Source organism: Haemaphysalis longicornis, unplaced genomic scaffold (genome assembly GCF_048455015.1).
Source record: "Haemaphysalis longicornis isolate Haplotype H1 unplaced genomic scaffold, Haemaphysalis longicornis Haplotype H1 scaffold_15, whole genome shotgun sequence".
Taxonomy (NCBI): Eukaryota; Metazoa; Arthropoda; class Arachnida; order Ixodida; family Ixodidae; genus Haemaphysalis; species Haemaphysalis longicornis.
The window spans coordinates 4,854,670-4,882,420 of NW_027526257.1; the positions used below are offsets into that span (position 1 = coordinate 4,854,670).

The window sequence follows — 27,751 nt, forward strand, 5'->3', positions numbered from 1 at the left end:
GCGACATTCCCGCGAGTGCCATCAGAGACCGTTTGAAACGATCTAAAGGGATACAGACATGTTATTCACGGTGCTAATAATGACACTACCTGGAGGTTGGGTAATATACCCGAACAAAGTGGTCAGAACTTTACTACAGTTCTACTCTTACGGACCCAAGAGATAGATTCATCATCATCATCATCACCTGCCTATCTACGCCCACTGCAGGGCAAAGGCCTCTCCCATTATTCTCCAATTACCTCGGTCCTGTGCCAACTGTGACCAATTTATTCCCGCAAACTTGTTGATCTCATCTGCCCATCTAACTTTCTGCCTTCTCCTGGAACGCTTGCTTCTCTAAGGATCCAGTCTGTTACTCTTAATGACCAGCGGTTATCTTGCCTTCGCATTACATGCCCTGCCCACGTTCATTTCTTCTTAATTTCTACTAATATGTCTTTAAAACCAGTTTGCTCCCTGACCCACTCCGCTCTCTTCTTGTCCCTTAATGTTACACCTATCATTATCCGCTCCGTTTCCCGCTGAGTCGTTCTCAATTTAAGTTGAACCCTCTTAGTGAACCTCCAAGTTTCCGCCCTGTAGGTGAGTACCGGTAAGATGCAGCTGCCATACACTTTCTTCTTCAGCGACAATGGTAGGCTGCTATTCATTATCTGAGAATGTCTGCCATATGCACCCCACCTCATTTTGATCCTTCTTATTACATCTGCCTCATGGTTGGGATCTGGGGTCACAACTTGGCCTAAGTAGATATATTCGCTGACCATTTCCAATGCCTCGCCACTTATCTCAAATCGCTGTGTTGGCCCGAGGTTATTGATCATTACTTTAGTTTTCTTCATATTAATTTTCAGGCTCACGGTTCTACTCTGCTTACCCAGTGCAGAAAGCATGCTTTACAATTCGTCCACCGAGTTACTTAGCAAGGCAACGTCATCAGCAAATCTGAGGTTACTGAGGTATTCTCCATTAACCCTTACTCCCAGGTGTTATCAATCCAACGTTCTGAATACTTCTTGTAAGCATGCTGTGAATAACATTGGAGAGATTGTGTCTCCTTGTCTGACACCCTTCCTTGTAGGTATTTTACTGCTCTCCCTATGGAGGATGATGGTAGCTGTAGACCCATTGTAGATATCCTCTAGTATTCTTACATAATGCTCATCTACCCCCTGGTTCCGTAATGCCTGAATGACTGCTTGGGTTTCGACCGAGTCAAATGCTTTCTCATAATCTATGAAGGCTATATATAGGGGTTCAGTATACTCAGCGCAGTTCTCTATCACCTGATTGAGAAGCAGCGATGGCGTAGAGGTAGAACACCCGCCTCGCGTGCAGAAGGACCGTGGTTCGAATCCCGGTGCCGGACAATTCCCACCGGAATTTAAAAAAATCCGCCTATAGATGGAATATAACAAAGGGGCTTGTGGCCTGACCCCAGCGACCATTGCGGGCAATGCACTCCCTCACCATAGCAGGATTGGCCACCCTGGTGTAGTAACGGCCACAACCTTCCATGAATACGACGATTAAGAGATAGATTAGTGTGACACAAACCCTGTCTTCGTCGCTCATAGAAAGTGATCTGGTTGGTTACAGGGAATACGCATGTAATGAAGGGCCAGTGCAGTCTCGTGGCCAATCCGCCGAACAAGTGGTGTAGCGCTTGCCGAAGACCACAGGCCAGCAAGAAAGAAGGAGAAGAAAGGAGGACGTCGGAAGCTGTTCGTTCTCGGAGGCAGCAAGAGGGCCACCCTCGCGGTGTAGGCCCGAGGACCGTCGCCTGCTCTTCCGTCCGAGCCACCACCCGGGCTGTCAACGAGACGACGGCCGACAACGGGACGACAAGACGCTGCTGCTCCAGGTCGGAGTGAGCGGTGTTCCGGTGGCGTGGAGCGCGGGAAACGAGGCCTCGCCGTGGCGCAGGCCAAACCCCCTCTGTCCCGGCGCTAGCCATCGGCCACCGCGATGTTCCTGCCAGCGAGAGACCACCTCAACGACCACAGCAACCTGCTCCGTAGCCAGCCAGAGAAGTTTGTTTCCGCGTTGTCGCATCAGCCATCGTCTCGTCGCGCGATGGGCGGCTCTGAGCGCATGACTGTCTTCATGACCTTGTTTACCATCTTCCTCACTTGAGTGTTCCCGCATCTAGTCCGCTCGTGTGCTATAGTGTCTGTTACGGCTTTGTACGTTATCCAGTTAATATATATGTTGTGTGTGCGTGTACGAGAACGTAGTCCAGGCTCGTGACTTTCTCCGCGGCCCGGCCCATCATTCATTACAACGTAATCCTACATAGGATTACACAGTACTGCTCGCGCATCAGCCATCGCGACAAACAATTCGACCGACCGGGTCCTTCTAAAGAGCGGTACCCATTGGCTGGGAACAGCGGATAGGACAACGCAACAAATAAAAGGCTTACATGGGCCACTACCGCAGTTTTCCCAAGTCACACATTAGATAGGCGTTGCAAGTGTTCCCGCCTCAATGTGGCTTATACGCTTCATTTGCGCACCGCATTCATTAGCGCACGAAGACAGACCACCTACCTCATACCCCTGTTTGATGCCGGTAACCCTGCAGATGCTACCTTACGGTCCTAAATACAACATGCAAAGTGGATGCCTTGGACGTAGTTTATACTTTGTGACTACGTGACTGTCAGCGTTCAATTATTATAGCTCCTTGGCACCATCCCCCCCAAAAGGAAAAAAAACAAATACACCTTAATTTCAATGACTGGCATTTATTGGATATAAAGCTTATTTTTAGTAGGTAACATATCTTTAAGTAGCGTTCTGTATTCACGATAATTTTGTGCACTAATATAAGGTCATGCTATATTTGTGGGTACCAACGTAAGGGGTGTCAAGTTATTCCTCGGGAGACAGTCCGCCTAGGTGACATTCTCTCTCAGCAGTGTAACAAATGTTTCATGTGTCATACTCCGAGATCAAATGTGCCTCACTACTGGTGTATCACGATTATGCAGTATTTTACTTGCTTTTATTTTCCAATGCACTGTTTGTGATTTACAAGTGAGTATTTTTCTGAAGTATTTATGGTGTGTTGGGGATGGCGTTTGCTTGAAAAACGGCGACCACAATGACCGCTGATGTTTCCATCTACACTGTGCTGGTACGAACCGACCTACGGGATAACGCACATCCTCATTGTGGTTCCTCTGTGATGCTGTGGATTGAATTACAATACAATACAATACATTACAATACAATTCTAATTGAGACGAAAGATGAGAATGCCCGGTTGTCAAGATTTCGGTGCACATTAGTGATCCACATGCGCTTGAAATTAATCAGGAGTCCTCCACTACGGATTGCCTCGCTGCCTAGAGTTGGCTTGGGAGCATCAAACCTATATCTATAAAGACGACATTTCACGAAAATGCATTGCCACATCACAATATCACAAAAACACCCTTAGGCAATCACTTGGCGCTCTTTAGACGGTTTCCCCACAAGACTGAGGAGTGCACGGTGCAGACTTTCGGTTAGTGCACTCCAGGTCTTGGAGCAGCTGCAATAGCCTAGGACAATCTCAAGAGTAAATATGGGCACGGCTACTGCCAAGAAAGCCAGGTAGATAAAGAAGAGCGCCGTCAGGTCTTGGAAGCGCAGCGTGGTTGAAGCATATGGGCCCCCCTCTCGCTGACTGCTGCCGCTGCTGGCGAAACAGGCGCCACCTGGAGGATCCAGTTCGTACGCGTGCAACGCAGGAACGCCGTTCTCCACCCACCATTTCACCCTGCACACACACAAAATACATTTCCAGATTTCTACACGGACATCGTTACCGAACCGGCCGCATTCACATGCATAAGTAACTTCTAAACGAACCCAAAGCACGGTAGCTGTCACCCTTTCAATGGCCGCAGTAGCGGAAAGACATACGAGAAAATAGCCATTTTTTAACAGTCTAAAGTGTAAAAAAGTCACGTTACCTTCAGCAGAACTCAATAAATATTTATGCCAAATATACGACCGCCTGCGTATGAGGCAGTAAGCCTTTACGTTATCCATCATTAATAGTAGGATGCGCCAAGGTGTCACGGTATGTGCCAAACGGGAGTGTAGCAGTACGATGATGACTGGACCAATGATCCGGCTGGTTTGGGCATGTTGCTTACTTTTTCGCTTATAAAGCATGAGGCTCCTCTTAAGCAATAAATGGAAGCTTGCTATGTCACGGGGGGTGAGCAGGCTGAAAGAAATAGGACTAGGACAATGTACGGCTTCAGAATGAGCTATGAGCCACCTGAAAGAATAAGACAAGGACAATGTACGGCTCTGGACTGAGCTAGCGGTCATCGCCAGGTTCCGCCTGAACAAGCAGCCTATCTACGTACAGTGTACATGACGTTATACACGAGTTATAGCTGTTTCTCCGAAACACCTTGTTGAGGTGAAGTTACCGCTTTCACGCATCAAGGAGTTCCGCAGTGAATGGCAGACCCACCTACCAATGATGGCAACCGAACGGGGTTATAAATGTATATATCCAACCATAACATGTGTCTGAGCAACAATATACACATAGGTGTAGATGCATATATGTATATAAAGACAAAAGAGTGGAACAAAGAAAAGAGAGTGAGCAGGAATGACGGTCTAAGAGAACAAAGGAAACATCGTTGCGACGCAGCTGCACAAATTGTCCTCGTAGTACATAGCACCCGGCTGACACATACGCAAAGGACAGCCAGCCAAAAAGAGTTAAGTTGTAATTTTATACAGGGGTTTATCTGAAAATCTGCGAGGCATAACTTGTAACCAAAAGTTCTTATACCCGCCTTTTATTTTCCTCAATTCTCTTCCTATTTATACATGTGTTTGTTGCAACGCATTTGCAAGAACTTTTTTACACTTTTTCTTGCATGCATTATCTGCATATTTGCATCAGCATCATTGTCGTGGGCTACAAACCTCTTGTCGTTTTTTTTCTCATTTGTGTCATTATTCACCCGACGTACCATGTTGGGCTATCTGCTGGACAGACCTCGTCAGCATCATTAAACTGCATTCAGTCGGTCTCTCTGTTGTCGTGTGTTGGAGGATATTGCGGAAAAGAAGACGGTGTTTCGAGGGAACAATCGGCGTCATTGGGCGAGCAGGAGAAGGCTTCAAGATAGTTCTAAGCATATCCATGGCCCCGGGTCTGTTTCTGGGCATACTTATGCTTTGTGACCTAACCCACTGCGTCGTCTTGTGTCAACAATCACATTCCTCAACAATGACCACACTGTCAAAAATCAACGTTTTTAGGGAAATGAGCGTAAGTCTAAATGCTGTATTCACATTCTCATTCACTTTCGCCCGCTAGGTTAGCCATCTGGTTACTGCCTGCAGATTCTACTGACGAAATTCGCCGCACTCTAGTAAATCAACATATTGAACAAAATTCGCGGTGCCGCCTATCCCGAATGCCGGAGAGAATATCTGCAGTACGATTGAAAAAGACATGGCATCACCGTTTCAACAAAGTGTGGATTGTAAGAAGCCTAGTCATTGTATCTCCGTAGAATTTAAAAACATCCTTTCCATCTGTACAGTAATGAGCATCAAGATTCCCAGTTTTGATCAAAATGTGTACAGTATTCATTTATTTATTTATTAAAATACTCTCAAAGCCCAAAGGCGTTACAGAGAGGAGTGGTTACATTTCATACAATATTAGTTACAGTCGTTTTGAATGATGTAGGATCCGGAATGCTCGCGATGGAGGCGGGGAGGTGGTACCAGTCATCGCAGGTCTTGGGAATGAACGAGTGAAAGTAGGGGTTTGCGCGACACTAAGGATCCCCTACCTTGAACCTGTGATCTTTTCGTGCGGCGTTGTAGGATGGAGCAGAAATGAAGGCCTGTATTAGAATGGGTTTAGTAAAGTAAATCTTATGAAAGAGGCACAAGCGCGCAATTTTCCTTCTAGAAGCAAGGTCACTGAGTTTAAGAGAATATTTAATTCACGTGATGCTAGCGGTTCGTGAGTAGTTTGTGACAATGAATCGAGTAACCCGGTTCTGAATGGCTACCAAGGATGAAGACAACACCACCATATGAGGGTCCCAAATCGATTATGCATACTCTAATTTAGGTCTAACAAGGGTTTCATACAGTAAGAGTTTTATAACACTGGAACAAGAGCAAAGTTACGGCGCAAGTAGCGAAGCATGCGGTTTGCATTATTGGTAACACAATGAATATGTTCATACTATTGCCGATTAGTGCTAATGTGGACGCCAAGGTACTTATAAGAAGAGACAGAAGATAAATGTTCATTGTTACGTATGTGTATGTGTAACGTGTTCTGCATTTTAAAAATATTCACTGAAGGCGGTAAAAAAAGTGTTGACCGGACATGCCATCACCTTCGCTGCTTGATCTCACGCCGGGCCACAGTGGAGCGCAGCCTCCCAATTTTTTCACATACGCCCGCCTTGGCTTCACTGTTGACGTAACGACGATTAAGTTGTAGAAGCTTCGGGTATGTAGCGCGATTTTCTCCTAACATGTACTTTCCCCGATTTTATCAGTTTGCCGTACAGGACATATGGCAATTCGATCAGCTCAATGCAAAGCAGGAACCGCTATAAGGCACTTTAATGTCATCTTCTCGTTTCTCAGGCTTTTTCTTAATGTTATACTTGTTTACGGCCTTTTTTTCTCCTACCAACTGTGTTGGTCCATCGGTAGACACAATTATATTGTGTTTTCCTTTTTATAGCCCGGTGTAGCGGGAGTTCAGTCCAATTTATATCGAATTGATTTAACTGTAAACTAAATATACAAAAAATAGGTCATACATTGTCCCTCGTATCATGAAGATAACAGGGTTCACGCAATGCTACCAGAATATACCCACATTTATGGCATGTATTCACGGTGTTTTTTAGCATCAGAAGAAGGCTTGATTTCCACCACAACAATACTATTTTCTCCAAAGGTTACCGGACACGGCAGCCGTTCCGAGACCTGGTTGCGTGTCCACGTAGGAACAATTTACAGCATATGTCACCTTCCATTCTAAGTATGGCTTGTGATTAATTGGTTTAAAACCCAACCCGAATAGGCTCCAACCAAAATGTAAATTAATTTCGAAAAAAATTTGGCCCTATCTTCTTACTTCTCTGTAACTGTCATCAAAGGACGAAAGCCGTCTAAAGCCCTTGCCACAGAACTCTTTCTCTGCTATTCGTTCCCTCTCCTCACGCCCGTTACCCTCAGCTTACGCTCTTCTTGAGATGAATTCAAATAATGTTTTTTAATGCAATTTCTTTACGGCGTTCCCACTGCTCACGTGGCATCTGTCGGAACAGCACGCATATTTTTCTTCATCTTTGTTTCTTGTGCTGCCTGGAACAGAACGCCCGAAAGTTCTGTTGTTTTTGTGCTTGCTTTTACCTAGCACAAATTGTGACGTTCAGCGCCGCTTATGATGCACTGTTTTTTCGGTCACTCTTCTAAAAGCCAACCAAAGTGTATTCTTAACTAAAAAAGTGCAATCCACTTTAACGTGTTCATTTTGCCTAAAATGGGCATCAGGCTTTCTTTAGGGTAGATGATTCGTATATATGTGACTTGCTCCAACAGTGTTAGTTTTTTCGAATACTCATGCCTATATATAATTATTTAGCAGCGAGGATGTTTAACCCGGTGGCTGGGCCGGCGAACGTGCGCAGAAAACCTCGCCGAGCGATGTCCTCATCGCGGCCGCTGGTGGAACTTCAGAGTAGGTTCAGAGTAGCTTTCCCTCGCCGCGCTCGGGCGAGACTCGTGTCCCCACCTGTCGGAGGCGTGATACAACTGGTGCAACCAGGGCTTTGGAAAGGCGTAGCGGGATAGCTTGCCCCGTCCCTTGTTCGGTAGAGGGGTGCAGTATTCATGGTACAAATCGAAGAAGTTATTCCAAAGTGAAAAACGCCAACAGGCCAAGAAGAGATAATGTTAATCAACTTGTTAATTATCGTTCCAGACGGCGTACCCACCGAATCACAAGGTGGCCACCAAAAGGTTTTAATTTTATGGGCAAACGCTAGTCCCGCTGCACTATCCGCTACTCTTGGAGCTTCCCCGCAAAGCAGTGACCTCGCGCACATTGTACATAATTTAATGCCAGAGTGTTCATTGCTTTTTGGGTAGGCTAATGGCGACAGCACGCAGAAAACTTGACCGAGTCTCGAAGCATAATCACGTAGAAACCTTGGCCGAGTCGACAAACACCACCCCATATTGCCGCTAACCATGCATTTAGGCTTTTTGCCAACCGGCTGCGCCGAGCTTTGTTATCTGTGTTATCCGTGGGCCAAGGGAAGCCCTTCTTTATGCCTCCAGCCTGGAGTAACCTTCTGTAATCTGCCGGTTCGAGTTGAGAGATCAATGCCCTCAGAGCAGACGCCACGGCATTCGATTCGCCGAAACTCGCCTGCTCACGTTACTTTGCTGACTACTGATTCGCCTCCTGTGTTTTTTGGTGTTGTTAGGGGAACACAAGTTCGCTCCAATAAACTTTCTTTTCATTCAAGTCAACTGCGTCATATTTGACTTCCTGAATTATAAACTTAGCCGAACCAAAAATACGATAGCTAGAGCCGCAAGTTTAGCAGTTTCCCTAGACTCCACGCCCCTAGTGCGACTTTGCCTCAATTTTTAACAGCAAAGCTGTTGAAATTTGTCTATAGTTGTTCGCACAAAAAATACAAAGAAAACAGAAACCCACCACACATCTTCGTACACCTCCTGAGGAGCGTCCGGCGTCATCTAGCTTGACTTTGAGAACAGTCTGCGCAGCGTACGTGGCGTGATGTCTCGCGTGCTGTTCTCCTCGCGAGTTCATGTGTATTCGCGCTTGAAGGGAGAAAACAGAAAAGCTCGCGCTACAGACGCCGAGTTCGCAAAACCTGTTGCCACCGGTTCTAGCGCGTGCTAACGCGGTCAACTTTCGTAGAGATGCAAAAGGCTGCGGACAAAGCAATCAGGGCGGACAATCACGCAGAAATTTCTGCGGCGAGTTCTTAAATCCATATGAGGTTCAACATCCGGGCCTCCGAAAAAGGGAGATGGAGCTCCAGCGCTGCTGTTTCTCCAATCTTGCACGTCAAGTACAAGCTGCGCTATTTTTAATGAAATATTGTAACTTTTCTATTCCTTGTTTCCGAAGGCTGAAAATAAAGGCACGCCAACCAAATTTTCGCGATTATTTGTTCAAGGAAGAACATAGCCATTAAAAGGTTTGCGGGCGCCACGGGAAGAATAACTTCTCATCTGCCCACTGCTTAGACGCAAGACCACGAATACGAAATCGAGGGAGGTTTACACCTACCATCACGCATCGCTATATAAAAGAAAAGAGTCATTTTTTTGGCTACCTCGCTGTGAAAATGTAGGTTTTTTTGTAGGTACGTGTGTATGTACATTGGTTCAATCCCATGCCAAATGTTGAAAAAATTTTCTCAATGAAACGTTCAAATAGGAAAGCATTTCCAAAAGTACTAAATCTGTCGCCATGCTTCATACCTGTAAAGATGGTTCGGAAACCATAACACATTAGGATATTTGGAGCAAACTATCAATGTTGTTGGAAAACCGGATAGCACAAAAAGAGTTAAAAACCATATTTCAACCACAAGATACCAAAGGACCTCGCGCTTGACCCTCCAGCTCGTGGCTCAAAGAGCAAAGAAAACAGTAACAAAAGGTTCCAATAGATGACGCACCAGCAGTGCTAATGCGGGTAACCTAAATGGAATTCAGCAAACGTCGATTGCGTTTGTCATCGGAAGATCGAGATAGTATTAGAAGAGCGTGAGAGGTGAGCGGGATAGAGACGAGGAGCACTTGCGTGGGACGAGCTGAAGAAGAAGACTATCGTCTTTCGACGACCTTTGCAGCGAAGGGAGCAAAGGTCGTGGTCATTTTTTATTTCCATATCTTCTACACCACAGCCTAGTTTCATCTCCGCGTCGGCCATCAGCACTAGCCAAGCTGTCATGCTGCGGAAGGTAGAGGTAGAGGTATCATCGTTTAATCTTTTTGTAAGGAGTTCTACTTTTAAAGAAAATGGCAACGTGAGATTATTTTGCCTGCAGCACCCGTAACCGATTTAAGCCAAATGGCACTTCAGGCTTACCATCTTCGGCCTATCTCTGCTACAAGAAAACACTTTAAGGTACCATTAGTTTAACATAATCCCCGCTGGCTCTCCTTCGTGAAGCCTCCATGCTGAAGTTTACGTGAAGAGGCCGCAAGGGAGTGACGCCCCGGGAAATGAAAAGCTAAGTGCGAAACGGGCTTGGCGAAAGATAAGTTGGAGCGCAGTCGAACTTTAACTGCTTTAACTGTTCTTTAACTGTTGCTTTGACTGCTTTAACTGTTGCGAACTGTTGCTTTAACTGCTCATTGATACACATTTTTAGTGCGCAGGGAATCTTTCTTTTAAAACTATTTTAATCGACTAGCCCAACATTGTTTTGGATCTCCAAAGCGCAGTTGTTGTGTGTAAAGGGCCTTACACTAAGTTTTCATGACGTACGTGATATCACCGCCAGGCTTGAACTCTTAAAATAAGTGCTAATTGAACGGTAGTAACGGGTTGTATTTACTAACTCCTTACGAACGTTTCTACCCCCAGAACGGCACGTAGGTCCTGCTACTTAGTGTGGACCAGAAATGCTATCGTTACTGGTCTAGATCATGCAGTTAGTAAATGCTGCTTGTTTGGTGGTTTTATTTACTGATAGTTACGAATTCTTTAAATTATTGAACATAACTACTGCTTGTTTCCTCCTCCAAATTACAATTAAGAGGTTTTTGAAAATCTACATATTGACTTTTAATGCTTCTACTAAAACGCGTAGTTCCGAAATTGTCACTAAAATATTTGATTTTTTCCACAATCCCACTGACTCTATCAGAGGACTTTCCAATGCTGGCTACGAAAGCAACGACAACAGACGCTTTTTTAGTGTAATTATGTTGTACGTGTTATCCTCGTGCAATCCACTTAGAGTACTTGGAAACTGATTGAATTTTTTTTCTGTTTTTCCGGCAGCGCTGTTACCACTAGTCGCTGCGTGCTGATATGTGGTTTTGTAATAAATTCTCTTATCACACATCCACTTAGATTTCTTGCTGCAATTATTTGTGATGTACGTGTGATATGTGCGTGTAAATGTGTCTATGTCAACTTGCCCGCTCAGCCGATCCACATTCTCACGCGTAGTTTTCTACTAGGTTACGCGTAGAGAGTTAGTAAAGGCTGAAATGTATTAAGTGGATACTGGGACAAGACTCTGGTTAGTGGTGTGTAAATAAGTGCACGACCTGTCGGTTAAAAAGTGTAAAGATATTTGTAATGTCGCTTTCAAACAAACCTCGATTAGTGTTTAAAGAAACAGCCCTCAATCTGGACTGCATATGGGACTGGATAGAAAATTTCTTGGAATGAACCAATACTCGCAGCCCCGTCAGCACAAAGAGCAGCACCGTCAGACCAAGTTTCAGGGGATCCCCACACGTACCCTGACGGCGAGCCAGGTCGTTATTGAACATTCCTCGACTCGTGTTGAGGAATGTTCAATTCACCTTCCCCGGAAAAGGCTTACGTTTGGCCTGATCATCCCTCATGTTTCAAGCAAATCAGAAAAATTCACATTTAGGGCACGCCTACAAAAAGTACCGTAGTTGTTATCCTCAACTTCCCTGGCGAGAATTACTAACCCCCATCACCTAAGCACCCAGTTCCCCCAGGCCAAGAGAAGCAACTAAGCTACCTCCGTGAAGCCATTCATGCAAACAATCAGCCACATACCTTAAAAGACGAAAACTGCAATGATCGGAGTAAAAGTTCATACACCAGCACCGGTGCTAGTTTTGAAGAACTGGTGGAAATTCTTCGGCACATTGACTGAAGGTCAATACCAAGGCACACCACAAATGCGAAACGAATTGTGACCAAATGCACTTGTTTACGATGCTTTTAATCATTTTGTCGTCATTTATAATAACAAAGGCACAGTTATTTCCCAGTGAATTGATCGCGTTGCCATGTAGATTCGCCAATGGATAAATATCGCTTTTTTATATAACAAAAAACTGCTGTAGTCTTAGAAAACCGTGTGTCACCCGCCAGCAGGGAACAGAATACAAATCGTGAGTGTGCGTAATTCTAATTAGGAGTGAATTACGACGATCCAGATATAACGTCTACAGTACGTAGAAGCAGTGTGTGTACAAAATTGTAAAAGTCATGGAATTCTAACCACATAGAATGTCACACAACTGTAAATGCGTTGAAAGAGTGAACAATTAGAAGTAGCGGGGCTACTACCACAGTCACCTTTTGTTTAGTTCCTTGAAAAGGTCCTGGGGGAAGTCTTTGTGAGCCACGAAGATGGAATTCCACACGTACACATTTCCAGTGCTTATGTAGAAGCGGCCGTCGACTTTAGGGCAAATCTCCTTCAAGCGATACTTGGCCGAATCCTTGCCAATCATCAGGACCGCCTTGTGATTAAGTATGGCATCGATGTCCTTGGGCCGGTACAGGTCGACGACATCTATAACGGAGCTGTGCTTATAGAGGTATCCGTATCCTTCTGAAATAGATGTCTGTGAACGGTGATGGTGTTACCGACACTGTGAGCAACGAGGTGACTGCAGTCAAGAAGCGAAACTGAATACTGGGGGAAAAAAAATAAGTTCACGCTAACGCCTAAGAATTGAAAATAGTAAAGCTGTACGCAATCTTCACGGCCATCAGGAAGGTTTAAGTCTAAAATTGCAGCTGATTCGCTTCTTCTGCGCTACCAGGACGGAGCGCTTTATCCTGTGTCCTTTCTAGTCCGAGTTTTCTTTGCGCTGAACCCATCATGAACCTATACCAGCACGCCCAACTCGCCATTCTTCTGTTTTTGACCGCTTAGTATGCATTTCTAGAGGTGACAGCAATAACAGGTGCCGAAATATTTCTAGCATGGTTTTTAAAGCTCTCACTTGCTGCAAAAAAACAACAAAAAGACGCTTCCGTCGTGAAGTGAGCTTGAAACACCACCACTGGAATAACTCAACACTTCCTTACCTGAAGGACAACTCCAAGCTGTGTGCCGGCAGGATACATTGGGTGTATTTGGGGTTGCCTGACGAGGTCCTCGACGGAGTCTATTTTGGCAAAGGATGTCCGCACGGTTAAAGCGGCCACTATGAGGCTCGTGAAATAGGTGCTGACCACCAGGCAGGTCAATAACCAGGCGCCCAACATGAGACGAGAGCCGCGCCGGTTGTGAAACTGCACCACGCCTGGGAGGGCGGCGCAAATACGTAATTAGGTACCACTGTCCCCATAATCGTCCCAAAAACTAACAACGACTGTCGACCAACCGAGAGCGATAGTCGATGCTCGTCTCGTAAGCGGGAGATACCACGTTCGAATCTGTGGCCACCGGATACCCACTGGTTTCTTCAGAGGGTGCAAACGTCCCCGGAGCCATCCGACGCCTTGGACGTTCGAATGCACGCTTAGAGCTTCACCAAAAACAAGTCATCGGAGGCCATGTGGGAAGTCCTTTGTACCCCTTTGTGAGTGCTGAGGCACCACTGGGCACCCACAAGTCAAAAGGGTACAGATTCGCTGTTGCCTTTGCTGGGTATAACGGGTTTCTACACGCTCTACCTCTGCGGCAAACGTGGGAGGATTCTGCAGCTTACTTAAGCCGCCGGTCACCCACCACAACAAAAACGGTGCACGAGCCTACCATTCGGGGATCCAGGAAACCGTAACACAACGTCAGACAATATAATGGGGTACAGGAAAGGCGTAGATACTTTAGTACTGCCAAACACCAACCAGTACAATATTGGTACCAGCCCCCCACGAACAGGGGAGCTTGTGCTTGATAAGTTGCCTAAATTTGTCGGGAAATGCCTCTGTGCAAGAGTTGGTAACTTACATGACCACAGTGGTGCCTCAGAAGTACAGCACTCGTCTGGTATGCCGGTTGTACCGGCTTCTAATTCGCGTACCACCGGGCACCATCCGGTTTCTTTAATCGGTGCAGATGTTCCTGGTTTAGTGTGGCCTTTAAACAAGGGAATACATGACTGGAAAGCTTCCTTTACTATTGCAAGGGGCCGCTGACCCTTGTTTTTCTGTCGGGGCCCCCGACCTTCTGCAACACCACATCGCTGGAGGGTGAAATATTCTGGCGGCATGTCCTGCTACAGGCGGTTACGACTTGAGCGTCATACCGTGGCTGTGGAAGTCACCAGGTGTATTCGTGTGCCTTGATGGCGCCGGGCACGTACGAGCAAAATTAGTGCAAGTGACTATCAGACGTGGTGCTCGGCCCTTGTGTCGGACTACATCCTTTGGGAAGTTCACACGGCATGCACGGGAAATCGCCGTTATGAGATAGGACGGCTACAAAAAAAGTTGCACGTTTTTCAGCCGGCCCATTCTATAGGAGGGACTTCCACCGCCAGCAGTGTCACCTTCCCAAGCGTCGTAGTCCCGCACAAGGGTCGAGCTCTAGGGCGGGGACCCACTGGTACCTATCTTATTGGTAGGTACCCGGCGCAACCAAAGCCCACAAATGCAAATGGTTATTTCCGCAGCCACTGTGGAGGCTCAACTCGTTACAACCTGTGGGAGGAACTCCGCGACACGCTTTCACCCCCGTCATTGTGGTGTTCTAGAATACCGGGGGCCCCGCCAGATGGACAAGGATCAGGGAACCTTCTCAAGGGTTGAATCAGCTTTCCAAGCGTGTATTCCCCTTTCAAGGCCCCGCACTCGACAAGGGATGCCTTTACCCATTAAATTATCCTGTGGGTGCCTAGCGGTACGCCTATTCAAACACGCTACCTCCCGCATACGAAGAGAGTGCTGTATATCCGAGCAATCGCTGTGATGTGACAACCGTTCAAAGGCCGTCAGTAACCCAAAGTCCCCAACCCGTACTCAAAAACCGGCATGTTCCCAAAAATGTACCACACATGTTACCAACATTATCAAAAATCAAGAGGAGTTGGGGCTCCTGACCGCCAAACCAGTTATGGGATCGGATCTGAAATCATGCTGGCTGATAAGACAAAAGTGCGTAATATGTCTTTGGAAATACACGTATATTTACAGCAACAAAATTGACAACTAGAAATATTGAGCTAAGGCTAATACTGTTCAGGGATAATGGACATGTGGTACCTCCACAAAATAGAAGCAAGATACAAAATGCAGCTACTCTCCTTCTTCTCTGTTTTAGGCTTAGTAACGAGAATGACCACAAAGAGAGTGATACGGAATATAACAAACATATTCATTAATTTATAATAAAAAACGTTTCAAGAACTGCCCAACAATATCAAGTACAGAAGACTCTCGGTAAACTGAACTTCAAGGGACCGGAAAAATTAGTTCCGTTTAACAGAAATTCGGTTTACGGAGAGAGATGTTCTAAAGTGCAAATTTATGTGCGTACACACTTCTAAGGGCATTTCATGGAACTCTAACCATTAGAAAGTGACTGTAGCTGATAGTTATCAGAAAGCAAGAAAACTACAAGAAGCGTAGGCACAGAATTCACAAAGTTGATTTGGCAACAATGAGTCGCTGTGCACTACAAAATGCGTCAATTATTTTTGTTTGAGTCCTCGCAACTGCATCTTCACGGAGGCTAGAGGCCTCATCTTCGCGAGTGCTTACGAGCCATCGAATTTAAAAGACGGCAACGTGGTAATCAAGGACGAATAGCACAACGATGGCACGAACGAATACAAAGGAGGTGAGCCCTGTAGCCTCGGCGTCTAGAATCAAGACCGAACGACTGGTACAAGAACGCGATGTTGCATTCGTTGCGCTAACACGGCTAACCACTTACGAGACGAGGCTTACGAGGACAACAAGGCTAAAAAGGCATGGAGGAAGTAAAAAAAACAAGAACGAAACAGCCGGAGCCGTAAAAAGCTGATTCTCATGCGAGTGGATTTCACAAGAATTTCCATTTCTGGTTCCGTTTACACGGTGATGCGGAAATTTTAGTTCCGATTACCGAGAGTTTTTTTACGTTGTCTGAATACAAAACCAACCAAATTCCAGGCAACTGTTCCGTTTAAGCGGCAATTCCGTTTAATCGATTTCCGTTTATCGAGATTCTACTGTACAGTAGCCAATTGTGACGGTAGCTTACAGTATTAGAGGGTCATTCACTGGTGCCGGTCACCGGTCGAAGCGGCCGGTCGGTCACCGTTGTGACAGCCGTACACAAAGGCTCAGTGTCCTGGCAGACTTAAAATAGAAGGCATAATTTACGGTGTTTGTTTTATAGCTTAGTATCTGCTTGTTTTGAAGTGGCAATGTTCGCAGCAACCACTTTAGATAACCAACTCTCACCGCTGTTACATCAACTGACCTGATCACAAGCACTTCTGAAATGGGCTTGCTTCCTTCCTGCATTCATTTTTAGATTTTAATTGCTCTCGTGTTCTCTTCTCGATTTAGGGTGACACTGAAATGAGCTAGTCGAAATCGTATCTGTAGCTGCATTGTCCGGTTGAACGTATGCAATTGATTATGTCAGCGGTTAGTCGAAATTTTAAGCGTTACCTAATCTGAAATCGGATGCAGACGGCAAACCTCCATGAGCCCTTGACGGCTACCACAGTGTACAGGGACAAGACACCTGATTTCAATGCGTTTTCATGGCATCTCACAATTCAAAAAGTGGTTTTTATTATTAATCTGCTACCCTTGCCTCACAGGAATTAAGAGTTACAGTGGGTTCTTTTTTGATATCCTACATCTCTTGAAATATTCCTCTTGGTTAATTTTCGTACGATCTTTTTAGAGCTGTGCTTTAGGGCTCTGTTTTGACACACACAGAGCACTAAAGCACAGCCGTAAATACATTGTGCGAAAATTAGCTAATGTGCTTAGTGCTACGAAATGACACAAAATTCTGTACGTCGCCAAAGATAGATATGACTGTCTTACATTTCGAAGCAACGTTCATTTCGCATTGCAGAGCCACATGGTGTGAACCCAGCAGTCCAGTTTTCTAAAACCATGGCGTCATTGCAAAATGACTCCATCCGTTTAGAGCATTCGGCTCGAGATATCCTCTACTCTAGAAGAAGGCAGCGCATGTGGCACGCCGACAGAAACGGAGACGAGTTGACACATCACGAGCGCTGGAAACCGGCAGGCCTAAATAGCCGCTTTAGTGCTTTTTATCCGCTATGCCGCTCGTGTATTGCAGGGAGTACAAGTAAAATAAACTTCTACTGCACATATGATCGTTCTCATCCGATTTGAAACGAAACACACTATTACACTACAAAAAAGTTATAAAATATTGCTTTATTTATAACTTAGGCATTTCATTCGGCAACGGTCTAATTAGTTCCTTCGTACTAGTTAGTTTATTCTAACGGTTTAATAAATTAATTCTTCACTACAGCTTTTTTAGCACGGGGAGCGATCGGTACACTACACAAACGTAAAAAGTGCCTATTCAAAATTCCACGCCTTTCTATGCTGCGCCCGAAACCGTCTTTTGACGAGGTGGAATGGGGATACAAAAATGGACTGTGTGTATACACTATACTATTCCGAAAGCCCACGCCGACATTTACCGATAGTACGACTGCGCTGTTTTAGATAGTAAACGATTGGTAAAGAGTTTCCAGTATGTAATGGCAGTGCAGTGGGCTTTCCCATTCTACAGCAGGTAAACCTGAAGCTAGGCTAACCTTTTTTCTTTCTTAGGGTTAGAAAACTTCAGCTAGGGTGAACTCCACTGTTTTAATTCAGTATTAGATATTCCTAATTTACAATGCCTATTCCTATTTTCATTGCGGACCTCAGTTATATGAGCCAAGATGAGTTATGGCGTCATCCTTCCGTAGCCGATAATACTGTAAATCGTAACCGTTGTTCCGTTCTATTTGTACCCTCTGTAACCGATTCAACGCTTTGCTGTTCTCCAAGCTCTCGAGCTAAACAGTGAGTCGAAGCCCGTACTCTTGCCAACTTCGCCTTTATCTAATGCGTTCAAAAAATACATCTGTACATGCCTCCACTGCTCCCAATATATAACTGCGTGGAGTTCTTAAACGCGCTTCTGCCGAGCTATAAATTGCCTAATTATTAATAACAATAAATTCGGTGCTCGTTAGCCTTCACACCATTTCTGGCCCAACATGATCATTTTGAATTGGAACGATCCTTTAAGCTGCATCAGATGTTCCTTGTCGCTTGAGCAAATACATGATTCACGTCTCTCTTCAAACACACCGAAAACTATCCTCCGTCTAGTAGTCTGGCTTTCGCACTTTATTTACAATGTAGAGGCAGGTACGCACTCAATAGAAATGTGAATCGCGCCCGGCCGCCCGCCGGCGGCAAAATAGACGCAATACCTTCACAAGACATTCCTGATGGCATGGTCCACGGTATGTTTTTTCGGCAATAGAAGTGCTTATACCATTCAGCTTTTAAATGTAAATTCTGCGGCAAAGAATCATGCGAATTCTCGAAGGCGCGTCTTCTTACCTTGCCCAAGAAGAGTGCTCACCAGAGGCCACATAAAAAAGCCGACCACACATCTTTTCTTTGCTGCTGCACTTTGCCCATCCGCCGACAGGTGCCTTAACGCTGGAATGGTTATGCTTAAACCCAGCATCGAAACTAAAAGGCAGGTCCACGTCTGAAAAAGCAGAAGTGAGGCAAAGGTTTGTAAGAAATAATTAGTGCCATTCCACTCTGTGAAGCTGGATGCATTCAACAGATTTCCCCAAACAAAACCAGTTTATTGTAAATTGCAATAAATCACATTTCCTAGCCAATTAGCGGAATGCATCTCTGACGGATCCAAGCTTTGTTCTTGATGAAAAACATGAAACTGCCTGTGTCCCTTCCGCGTCGTAAGCATTTAACGATTTGTGGAAGGCCGGGTCCAGACTGTTGCCGTAACTGTCGTAATAACTAAAGAATGACGTCATTTCACGTCTCAGCCTAAAGATCGGTGTGACACGGCATGTTTTACGTCCGTAGATCGGGATACCGGTTTTGTTTCTGTAATCTGAACATAGCCTAACACACAAACCCAATCCGCTCTACCACTATAGACTCTGGACAGGTCCCACTGGTTCATTTGACGTCCGCGTTTAAACCTCGCACCAGCAAAACGGACATGCCATCCATCAGTACGGGAATGAAACCTATAGCTGCGCGTCCACGACTTCCCCCCTCCCTCCCTATATTCTTCATAGAAACCTGCGCACGCATAAACCAGCAACCGGTCATGTGCGCGTGCCTAGAAGTGACAGACGCCGTCGAAAATATCGCCTGAAAGCCCTCTGAAGAAGTGATATCATCTCACGACGGCTTTCCAAACGAAAAAATTGCTGTTCATCCGGGAGGGATTCGGCGCTTCTCCACGAGCTGAACTTGGGCGGTAACGGCGGTGCCAGCAGATTACCGTTGTTTTTGCACCCAATCGCGCTTGTGTTCGAGCTAACGCTTCGATTCTTGCTCTTTTTCCTCCAAACGAACGGCATGTATCCGTCCCATAACGATTTGAAACCTGGAAGCCCTTGAGCTCTTTTCTCGCGTACAAACATGTGGCTGTCCGTTTTCCTTCACCTTGTATGCATCTTACCATGTGTGTAAGATGTCGGTGTAACACATCAATCCGCACCCGAACCACTCGATTGAGGAGGACAGACGGCTAACCGCACTTAGCAGTGAAATTTCGACATCTAATACCAGCGCCACCGGCATTTCATCAAAAGCGGCAGGAAGCATAGCTGAACATGCAGGCTACCTTTTCGTACCCGCAAACCGTAGACACATAAACCAGCAACCGGTGATGGCGCATGCTTAGGCCTGAAATACACCGGGGAAATGTCGCTCGGAAGTCCTTCAAAGCTGCAAAAGAAATGTGGGCTCAAGGCAACGTTCCGACTGCGGAAGTTTCTCTTCTACCGGGAGGGAGTCGCAGCAACTTGGCGACGTGAATATGAGTGGAAACGGCGACGGGGAGTTTCAGTCGTTTCTGGGGCAGCCCTTTGGCAGTCATTACCGGGGCTTCGCGGTAGCGGGGGATGCTTATGTCCCAGTAAATGAGTGAGCGAACGAAGCATCAACGAGAGAAAGAAAACGGAGAGCAGCGTCTAGCGAAGGGTGAAGTGGAGTACGACACGTGCGGCTACAGCGTCATCTCTCTCACTGCCTTTCCAACGCGCATGTCTCATGTGTCAACACCAAGGAGCTCCCTCTCTCTGACGCTTCCCCCAGACGTTCCATTCTCCGCTAATCCAAACACGATATGCAACAACATGCTCGCGGCTCCCTTGTGCCGTGTAATCCGAAGCACGTGACTTTCGCGGGGAAAATGCAAACACGATTTGCAACATGCTGCACACTGCGAGGTAGCAGCCGATTAGCGCACGCCGCCGTACGTTTGCTAATCACGCGAACACTTCCTAAGACGCAGCAGAAATGTGCCGTGACCAAGAAGACAGCAGCTCGCGGTGCGCATAGATTTCATATTAGGGACTGCAGTAATCGTCGGTGCATTTTTCTAGAAGTGCTTCCGCGCTTTTTTTTTATTTTTCGCAATCATCTGATAACCGCACTACCGCTGTTAGCTGCCGACTGCGCAGCTTGCCACAGGTGTATTGGTGGAGGCGAGGGGGAAATTAGTTGTGCAAGAGGTGTCACTGGTGGTGAGGATTAGGACCGGAGCGGCGCCGAGTAAATAGATGACACCGGAATGAAAAGTGGGAAAGGAGAGGAAGGTTAGACATGTATTGCTTCGCAGTAAAAATCCATAACTATTTCACCTTGTCAAGAAGGAACAACAGCGATGCTGTCGCTCTGGTTGAATTTCTATGTTGGGTTTTAGGAATATTTGGAATTGGCTGTATTGAAATTTAATGACAGTGGGCCGATGTCTAAGCCACCGACTAAGGAAAGTCACGATTGGTAGGCAGAAGCAACTACGTTTTTTGAAAGCGCGGCTACGCCAATCACAGCCAAGGCTCTAGTGCGCCGCACAGGTGGGCGCCGAAGAGCGCGCTGCTTTGCGCAATGTCGGGGTAGAGGGAGACGCCGCGCGATGCGAGGTGCATAGAGGGCTAGGGAAAAGGCGGCTGGGTTGGAAAGTACTATGTGTGGCGATAATCATACCCGCTCCGTGGATGCCCGTGCTTTACTGGACAACATTGTGTTTTAGAAAACAGCTAACAAATACCAAGCTTACGCTTCTCCTCTAAAAGGCGGCTTCTACTCTAAATATAAGTTCATTGTGGGTGTGCCATTTTTTCAGGGGAAATATTAGCCGTTTAATATCAAAACATAACACTTTTTTTTATTTTTGAAGAATGTTCGCGACGGCAATGGTCTAATTAGTGTCGCATGATGGTCGCCACGGGAGCAGTCATCGTTGGTTTTACCCGAACGGACCAACCGTTTCCGCTCACTGAGTAGCCAGAGTCTCTGGTAATTATTTATAGTGACGCTGGCCAGTTAGCGAGCGGAAGCGGTTTGGCCGGTTGCGTCGAATCAAGCCATACTGCTCCAATCCAGTGCAGCAATCCTCGCTGGTGTCGTTTCGCAACTGCAAGTGATCAGTCTGCCATGATTAGAGCAGTATGTCTTGATTCGACGCAACCGGCCAAACTGCTTCAGCTCATTAACTGGCCAGCGTCACTATAAATAAATAACAGTGACTCTGGCCACTCAGTGAGCGGAAGCGGTTGGTCCATTCGGGTAAAATCAAATATGACTGCTCCAGTGCCGTCCATCATGCGACACTTATTAGACCATTGCCGTTTTCAAGTACGTAACACACGCCTCTGAGTAAACTATTGCCGCTGGCGCGAGACCCTTGATCCTAGGAATATACAGCTAGGCTGTACTCGAACCTCATTTTCTCCTGCCATTGTCGCTGAAGGAATTTCTCGGTGTGTCTCAAACTTTATTCATGTGTGCGGTTGCGCCTGCGCATGTGTCTGCGTCCATGTCTGATATATAGGAAGCGGGATTATGATTCTACTTGTAATTTAAGTTCCGGCTATAGTTAAGAGCGGTATGGAAGCAAGCGATACAAGCGGGCTTCAACCACGCCAATACCTGCTTTTTCTGCTTTGTCCTTAATCCCGATGTCGTTAGAAGTTAGCTTTGTCAGAGTATCGGCGTGCAACCATGGCCTAAACGATTAAAGCCTTAATTCACAATGAGATGAATTCAGGAAATAAATCCAGAACATTTCTCTTCCATTCAGGCCCCTCCAGGATAAAGCCATTGCACGACGACAAGTGACATCTATGCAATAATTACTATATCTGCCACCGTCTATATTCACTTTGTAAAGTTAAACCTGGATATAACGAAGTTGACAACAATTCACAGTGAGGGACGAAGCACCTTAAGACCGAGGCTTGTCCGGCGCAGAGCGTCCGTGCTCACGGCACAGCACCAAGTAAATCGAAATATCTGTGAACAAAAGTTTCACAAAAGGTTAACAAAAACAAACTAAAAATTCACAAAACGTTAGAGATATAGAGGGTGTGTACTCCTGGAGAGCCGTGCTGCGCATGCGCGAGGAGCACTGCAGTAGATTGAATTGAATTTCGGTTTGGATTGGATTGTATTGGATTGGAATGGCTTGGATTGGAGTGAAAAAGATTGGGTTGGATTGGGTGGGATTGAAATGGATTGGATTGTACTGCAAATCGTTTAGCAGCAGTAAGCACTCTCACGGGTGATTTACGGTAGAACGATCCCCATTGCTTCGCCCACTTGTCAAGATTCACTTCGTGGAGATGCGTGAATTTTTTTTTCGTTACATGCAGGTTTCCGTTACATGCAGGTTTAGAGTTCATGTTGGCGTAAATGAAGCAGAAAGGAAGCTGGAATGGTAGCCATCAGTTATGGTGAACTCACCCCTGAAGAATTACTTCACAGTGCAAAACTGCGTGATTTGCACCCCGGCTGTCCCCCGAACTTAGTCACGACACAGCACTCCAAAGAATGAAGGTCACTTACCCCGTTTTCCCAAACGTAACCTATTACTTTTGGCATTTGAAAATCTTCTGTTCCTTATCCCGTTTCAAGTACTTAACTCAAGCTGAAAGGGTCCCCTTTTCGCTAACTTGATACTCTTTGCCGCACTCACAGTCATTGAGAGGGGGCTATCTGCGATACTGTGCCGGGCGGCGACGTTCTTCTTTACGGCCGGCGGAGATGGAATTCGAAATTGCGCGCTTGTTTTAAAATCAAAAACCTTACCTTTTCTGGCAGCAGAACGTATAACCTACGAACAGACGTTATAGTTGGCAATGGAGATGCGCGACTACGGGCCGACGGGCAGGCCTACCACCCACCCGACACCACACACACATCGGAAACGCACCGTAGTTTGCGGTGCTCGCAAAGTTCGCTAGAGGTGTTGCAATTCTACAGCCTTGTTTTCAGAAAAAGTGCAAAAAAATAGCTCATTACCGTTGCGAATTGGTTACAGCAAGCTTATATCTTTTCAACGCCTTCGTCATATACAGATCGCGAACAACGGGTTTCATCGCGAACACACGGGCGAACACTGGGGCTTTTTTCTGCTGTCTTGTAGTATACACTTTTTGTTGTAACACAAAATTAAATAAATACGTATTCAAATTTCGTGATTGGAATACTTACGGCCAAGTCGAACGCACTGAGGATGCCTAAGTTGGGCTCAGCGCTGTCGCGGACGCCACTTGTGATTCCCACTTCCAAGTATTCGAATATATCAGAGAGGAAAAAATTTCGTCTCAGTGATTCGTCCATGGTAAACGGCCCAAAGGCGATATCTACTTTCTGAAAAACAGGCCCAATTCGTAATGCGCTCAGTCCGACATGGAGCGTGCCGAGCACCGTAGCAGCGACCTACTTTGTCGTAAGCATCTTTCAGCATTCCCGTGTACGTTCCGTCAGGCTTCCGGATTCCCCATTCCAAGTCCGCTGGCTTTGTAGCAACGTAGCTGTAAACAAGTCAGGTTTAAATTCCCTTTTGGAAGAAATTGATCTGCCGTAGAAGGCAGCTTAATGGAATAACAATCCCCTACTAAAGAACGCGTATATTAGAACCTTCGGTTGCACATTAGAGACCATCTGCAGTACCTTAAATGAGAAATATTTTTGTATGATTTTGGCTGAAGGAAGTTCGATAGCGGAGTGCCTATATCAAGCAGAAAGAGGTTGACGCGGCGAACTTGGTGACAATGCAAGAAGTCGAATCGAAATTTGCGATGAAATACTAGTTCTCCTTGTCATAGTCCAATGCACAAAGCAGCTGAGCCGGTTTCGCAAGCGACTTGTTCAGTCGCGCGAGAGGCTTGCAGTCTGATCTTCTATTTCAGCGAAGCTTTACAAAGCTATGGTACCACGCTATTTTCGTGTCCGTAGACAAAACTCTGCATGCGGTACTCGCCAATGCCTCCAGGAGTTCTTGGCTGGGCATTATCTATCACCAGGTTTTATCTGAGCGTTCGACGCGAAGCGGGGGATGTATAGACTTCATGGCGATGATGGAACACACGATGTTGTCCTGAGATATACACATTCTGTGGATTTCGTGTCCTCGTTTCTTAAGGTATTCGATTTTACCTTGAGGATGATTGCTTCAATGATTGCGGGAGCAATCTGGAGCACCCCAATACGGCGCACCTCATAGCTACACATGGGCTATGAGGCGCGCCGTAGTGGAGGACTCCGGATTGATTTCGGCCACCTTGTGATCTTCACTGTGCACTCCTGTCATGTTAACAATACTCGCTCTATGCCATGTTTTGCGTCGTACGGAAAAACAGCCGGCTGGGGGATGAGGCGCAGAGAAAATGTCTGTTGTCGTTCTCAAGTAATACCGAGTCGCGTTGGCGTCTGCCTCACGCAATTCAATTACGACGGAACAGACATGGACACAAATAATGGGCACCGTGACACGGGCATATTTGGTTTTTGTCTCCATCAGAAAAGCGGCCACCGCGGCCGAGAGTCCAACGTCGCCCTTGAACTCAGAAGCAGAGAGCCATATCCACTGAGCCACCGCTGCGGCCAGGATGATTAATCTTTGCAATGAGTTGGTTACAGCGTAAATTGAAATGAAATGTATGAGTTGTTTTGATGTGCACGCACAAGCGCCCGCACTTCTCTTCCCTGACGTGTAGGCTCAATTATAAGGCCGAAAATACTCACGCAGATCAGTGAGGGATAATGAAAACTCCTGTCAGAAGTTTATGGCCGATAAACCAGTTTTATTCGCAGTTGCTATTGTGCCATCCGACGGCCCTCTTGCTCGGCGCGGCACCCATGGCTAGCATGCCGTCCAACGACGTTCGAATTTTTCAGGAGTTGGTCCGGTTGGAGAGAGATTGGTGCATGCAATCAGCGCAAGCTTGAACGAACAATGCGAAGTTGAACGCAAGGGCAACCGGTTGTCTACCATTTTAGGTTTATTATAACGAAAGGTAAAATAGACACGAAGCACAAAGCAATAACGAGCGCTGCGCATGAGCGAGACAAGTTTACAAATACGAAGATGATGAGTCAACTAGATAAAACCTGGCTACAATCAAGGCACACGCTTATAGGCAAACTCTTTTGTGGAGACACCCACTCGCCAGGCTAACACGCTTTCCTGCTCTTCCTGCAATAGGGACCCCTTCCTTTATTTCGCGGGGACTTGTTATAATTCCCCGGGCGTAATACCTCCTTGATAATTCGTAGCCTCTCTTGGGTTTATTAATTTGGTCCGTTTCTGTTACGTCATGATTAAATTGCGTCAGGCAGACATCACCTGAACTCAAGTACTACTTGTGAACAATAGCGGAGGTTTCCGCTGCGCCTCTTCACCGTAGCCGGCTTTTTCCCGCACGGCGCAAAACACGGCATATAGAGAATACGATTAACATCACTTGAGTCATTTGAGTTACATTTCAAACTTAAACTAATTCTAAATTACTGCATGTACGACAAACGAACTGCGCCAGAAAAAGCAAGCAATGGCACGAATTAAGCGCAACCTCCTTTGCAAACGAATGTTCAGAGCTGACTTCCGGGGACGTCGCTTCGGCAGAGTGATACGCTGCGTGAGCTTTTGCCGTTCGTAACGTTTGCCCAAATATAGCGCTTTTTTCAATCAGTATTGCTAGCTTTCAGGCATTTTTTTCTCCTCTTACCTCTTTCGCTATATGCGATTCTTGTGCACGTGAACAAGGTTCTTGTGCTTGTTCAGCCGTACGAGACGGCCGAACAAGCGGCAGGATCGGCAATATTTTCGCAGTTTTACGGCACAGTTTAACGGCTATGTTGACCCTTTGGCGCCCTCGTACCGTCATGAACAAGAGTCATTCCGGTTTTTCTGTCGTAGATAGAGGCTCCGTACTTCATCATTTAGAATTATTTCCATTTATGTAAACATTCATTGTGCTTATATCTCCGACGTTCGAAGCCTGAAACATTTTTTGAATGTCGATTGTTGGCGCCTAAAACGCGCTCCTTAGTGCCTAAAAATACGCCTCCACATATCACTTCCACCTTTCATCTTTCTATCAAGCGTGCCACATACAGAACGCAACCGGTTTCTAGCCGGGATGCCAACTCGCACCATTCTTAGGCACTGTGTGATAGTATGAATACACGAAACAACGGCAACTTTCTAGTGGCTCGCGAAATAGTATAAGCATTCCACATTTCAGAAAGAGTGGAGAGGTGTGTTAGGCAGGCGAGTGTGTGTATCCATCCCAAAGAGGTTGCCGGTATGCGTGAGCCTTGATTGTAACCGGTGTTTACCTAATTGACTCTTGACCTTATTATTTGTACGCATATTTCGCTGATGTGCAGCGCCTGCTACTGCTTTGTGCTGTACATTTATATTCACCAATCTTGACATTAAACTGTGGTTAGACAAGCGGCCGTCGTTGTGTTAAACTTAGTTTTCGTTTAGGCTCTCGCTGGGTCCATCCACTCGGATGACATAGGCTAAACCGTCTGTCTTTTTTCTTATTGAAGTTCTATCATAGCTTGCTGTTTCAAAGTGCGGTGGTTCGAGACATGCTGTTACCTCTTGTTTTCACATCTTCGGTTTTAATCATACTTTTTATGGCTTAGGTTAGCTTCTGGTGTCCTAATTGATTTTTTGTTTGTTACAATATGTGGGTTAGTTCCCGTTACGTTAAGTTAACGGAGGGCGAAGTAGGCCAGACGTGGATTTTAAATCGAAATGCCGGTGGATGTCGTTTTAGTGGAGTTCTTATAGTACCGTAGGGCGGCATCCTAGACCAAGCCATTTTATTTTAGTGCGATGCAACATGCAAACCCATTTTGTCATACACGCGTTCAGAGACATTGTCCAAAGCCAATGACAGCTGCCATCAAAAGCTCATACTCGATTCCCCAGTTCCCTTTGCCTGTGATGTCAGCAGACTTGAAGGCATGCTCAGCCCAAAATAATAGATATTAATGATTTCACATTTATAGATCATGAGTAGTGCTTAGGTATGCTCCGAGTTCTTCCCCATTTTGTTTGTCACATAAAACATGCTTTAAACACACGGCATGTCGACATCGAGAGCTGGAAAGTTCTTATTGAAAGGTCTTACCTGATGTTGAGACTGGCAGTAATATTGTCTATCGCGGAGGCGCAAGTTCCGTAGATTTGTCTCCTTCCGTGTCGGAAGTACTCCATTACGTAGGGGGG

The 27,751-nt window shown here is 46.0% G+C and overlaps 1 protein-coding gene across 1 annotated transcript; it reads right to left on the minus strand.

Moving 5' to 3' along the window:
• Positions 1–3,237: 3,237 nt before the first annotated feature.
• Positions 3,238–27,751, minus strand: LOC144165737 (glutamate receptor ionotropic, delta-2-like). Its single transcript, XM_077695530.1, has 7 exons — positions 27,654–27,751; positions 23,945–24,035; positions 23,713–23,871; positions 18,565–18,718; positions 13,099–13,316; positions 12,358–12,629; positions 3,238–3,771 (listed from the first exon to the last, which is right to left on the minus strand). The coding sequence occupies exons 1-7, from the start codon at positions 27,737–27,739 to the stop codon at positions 3,447–3,449; spliced, it is 1,305 nt and encodes a 434-aa protein (XP_077551656.1). The 5' UTR covers positions 27,740–27,751; the 3' UTR covers positions 3,238–3,446.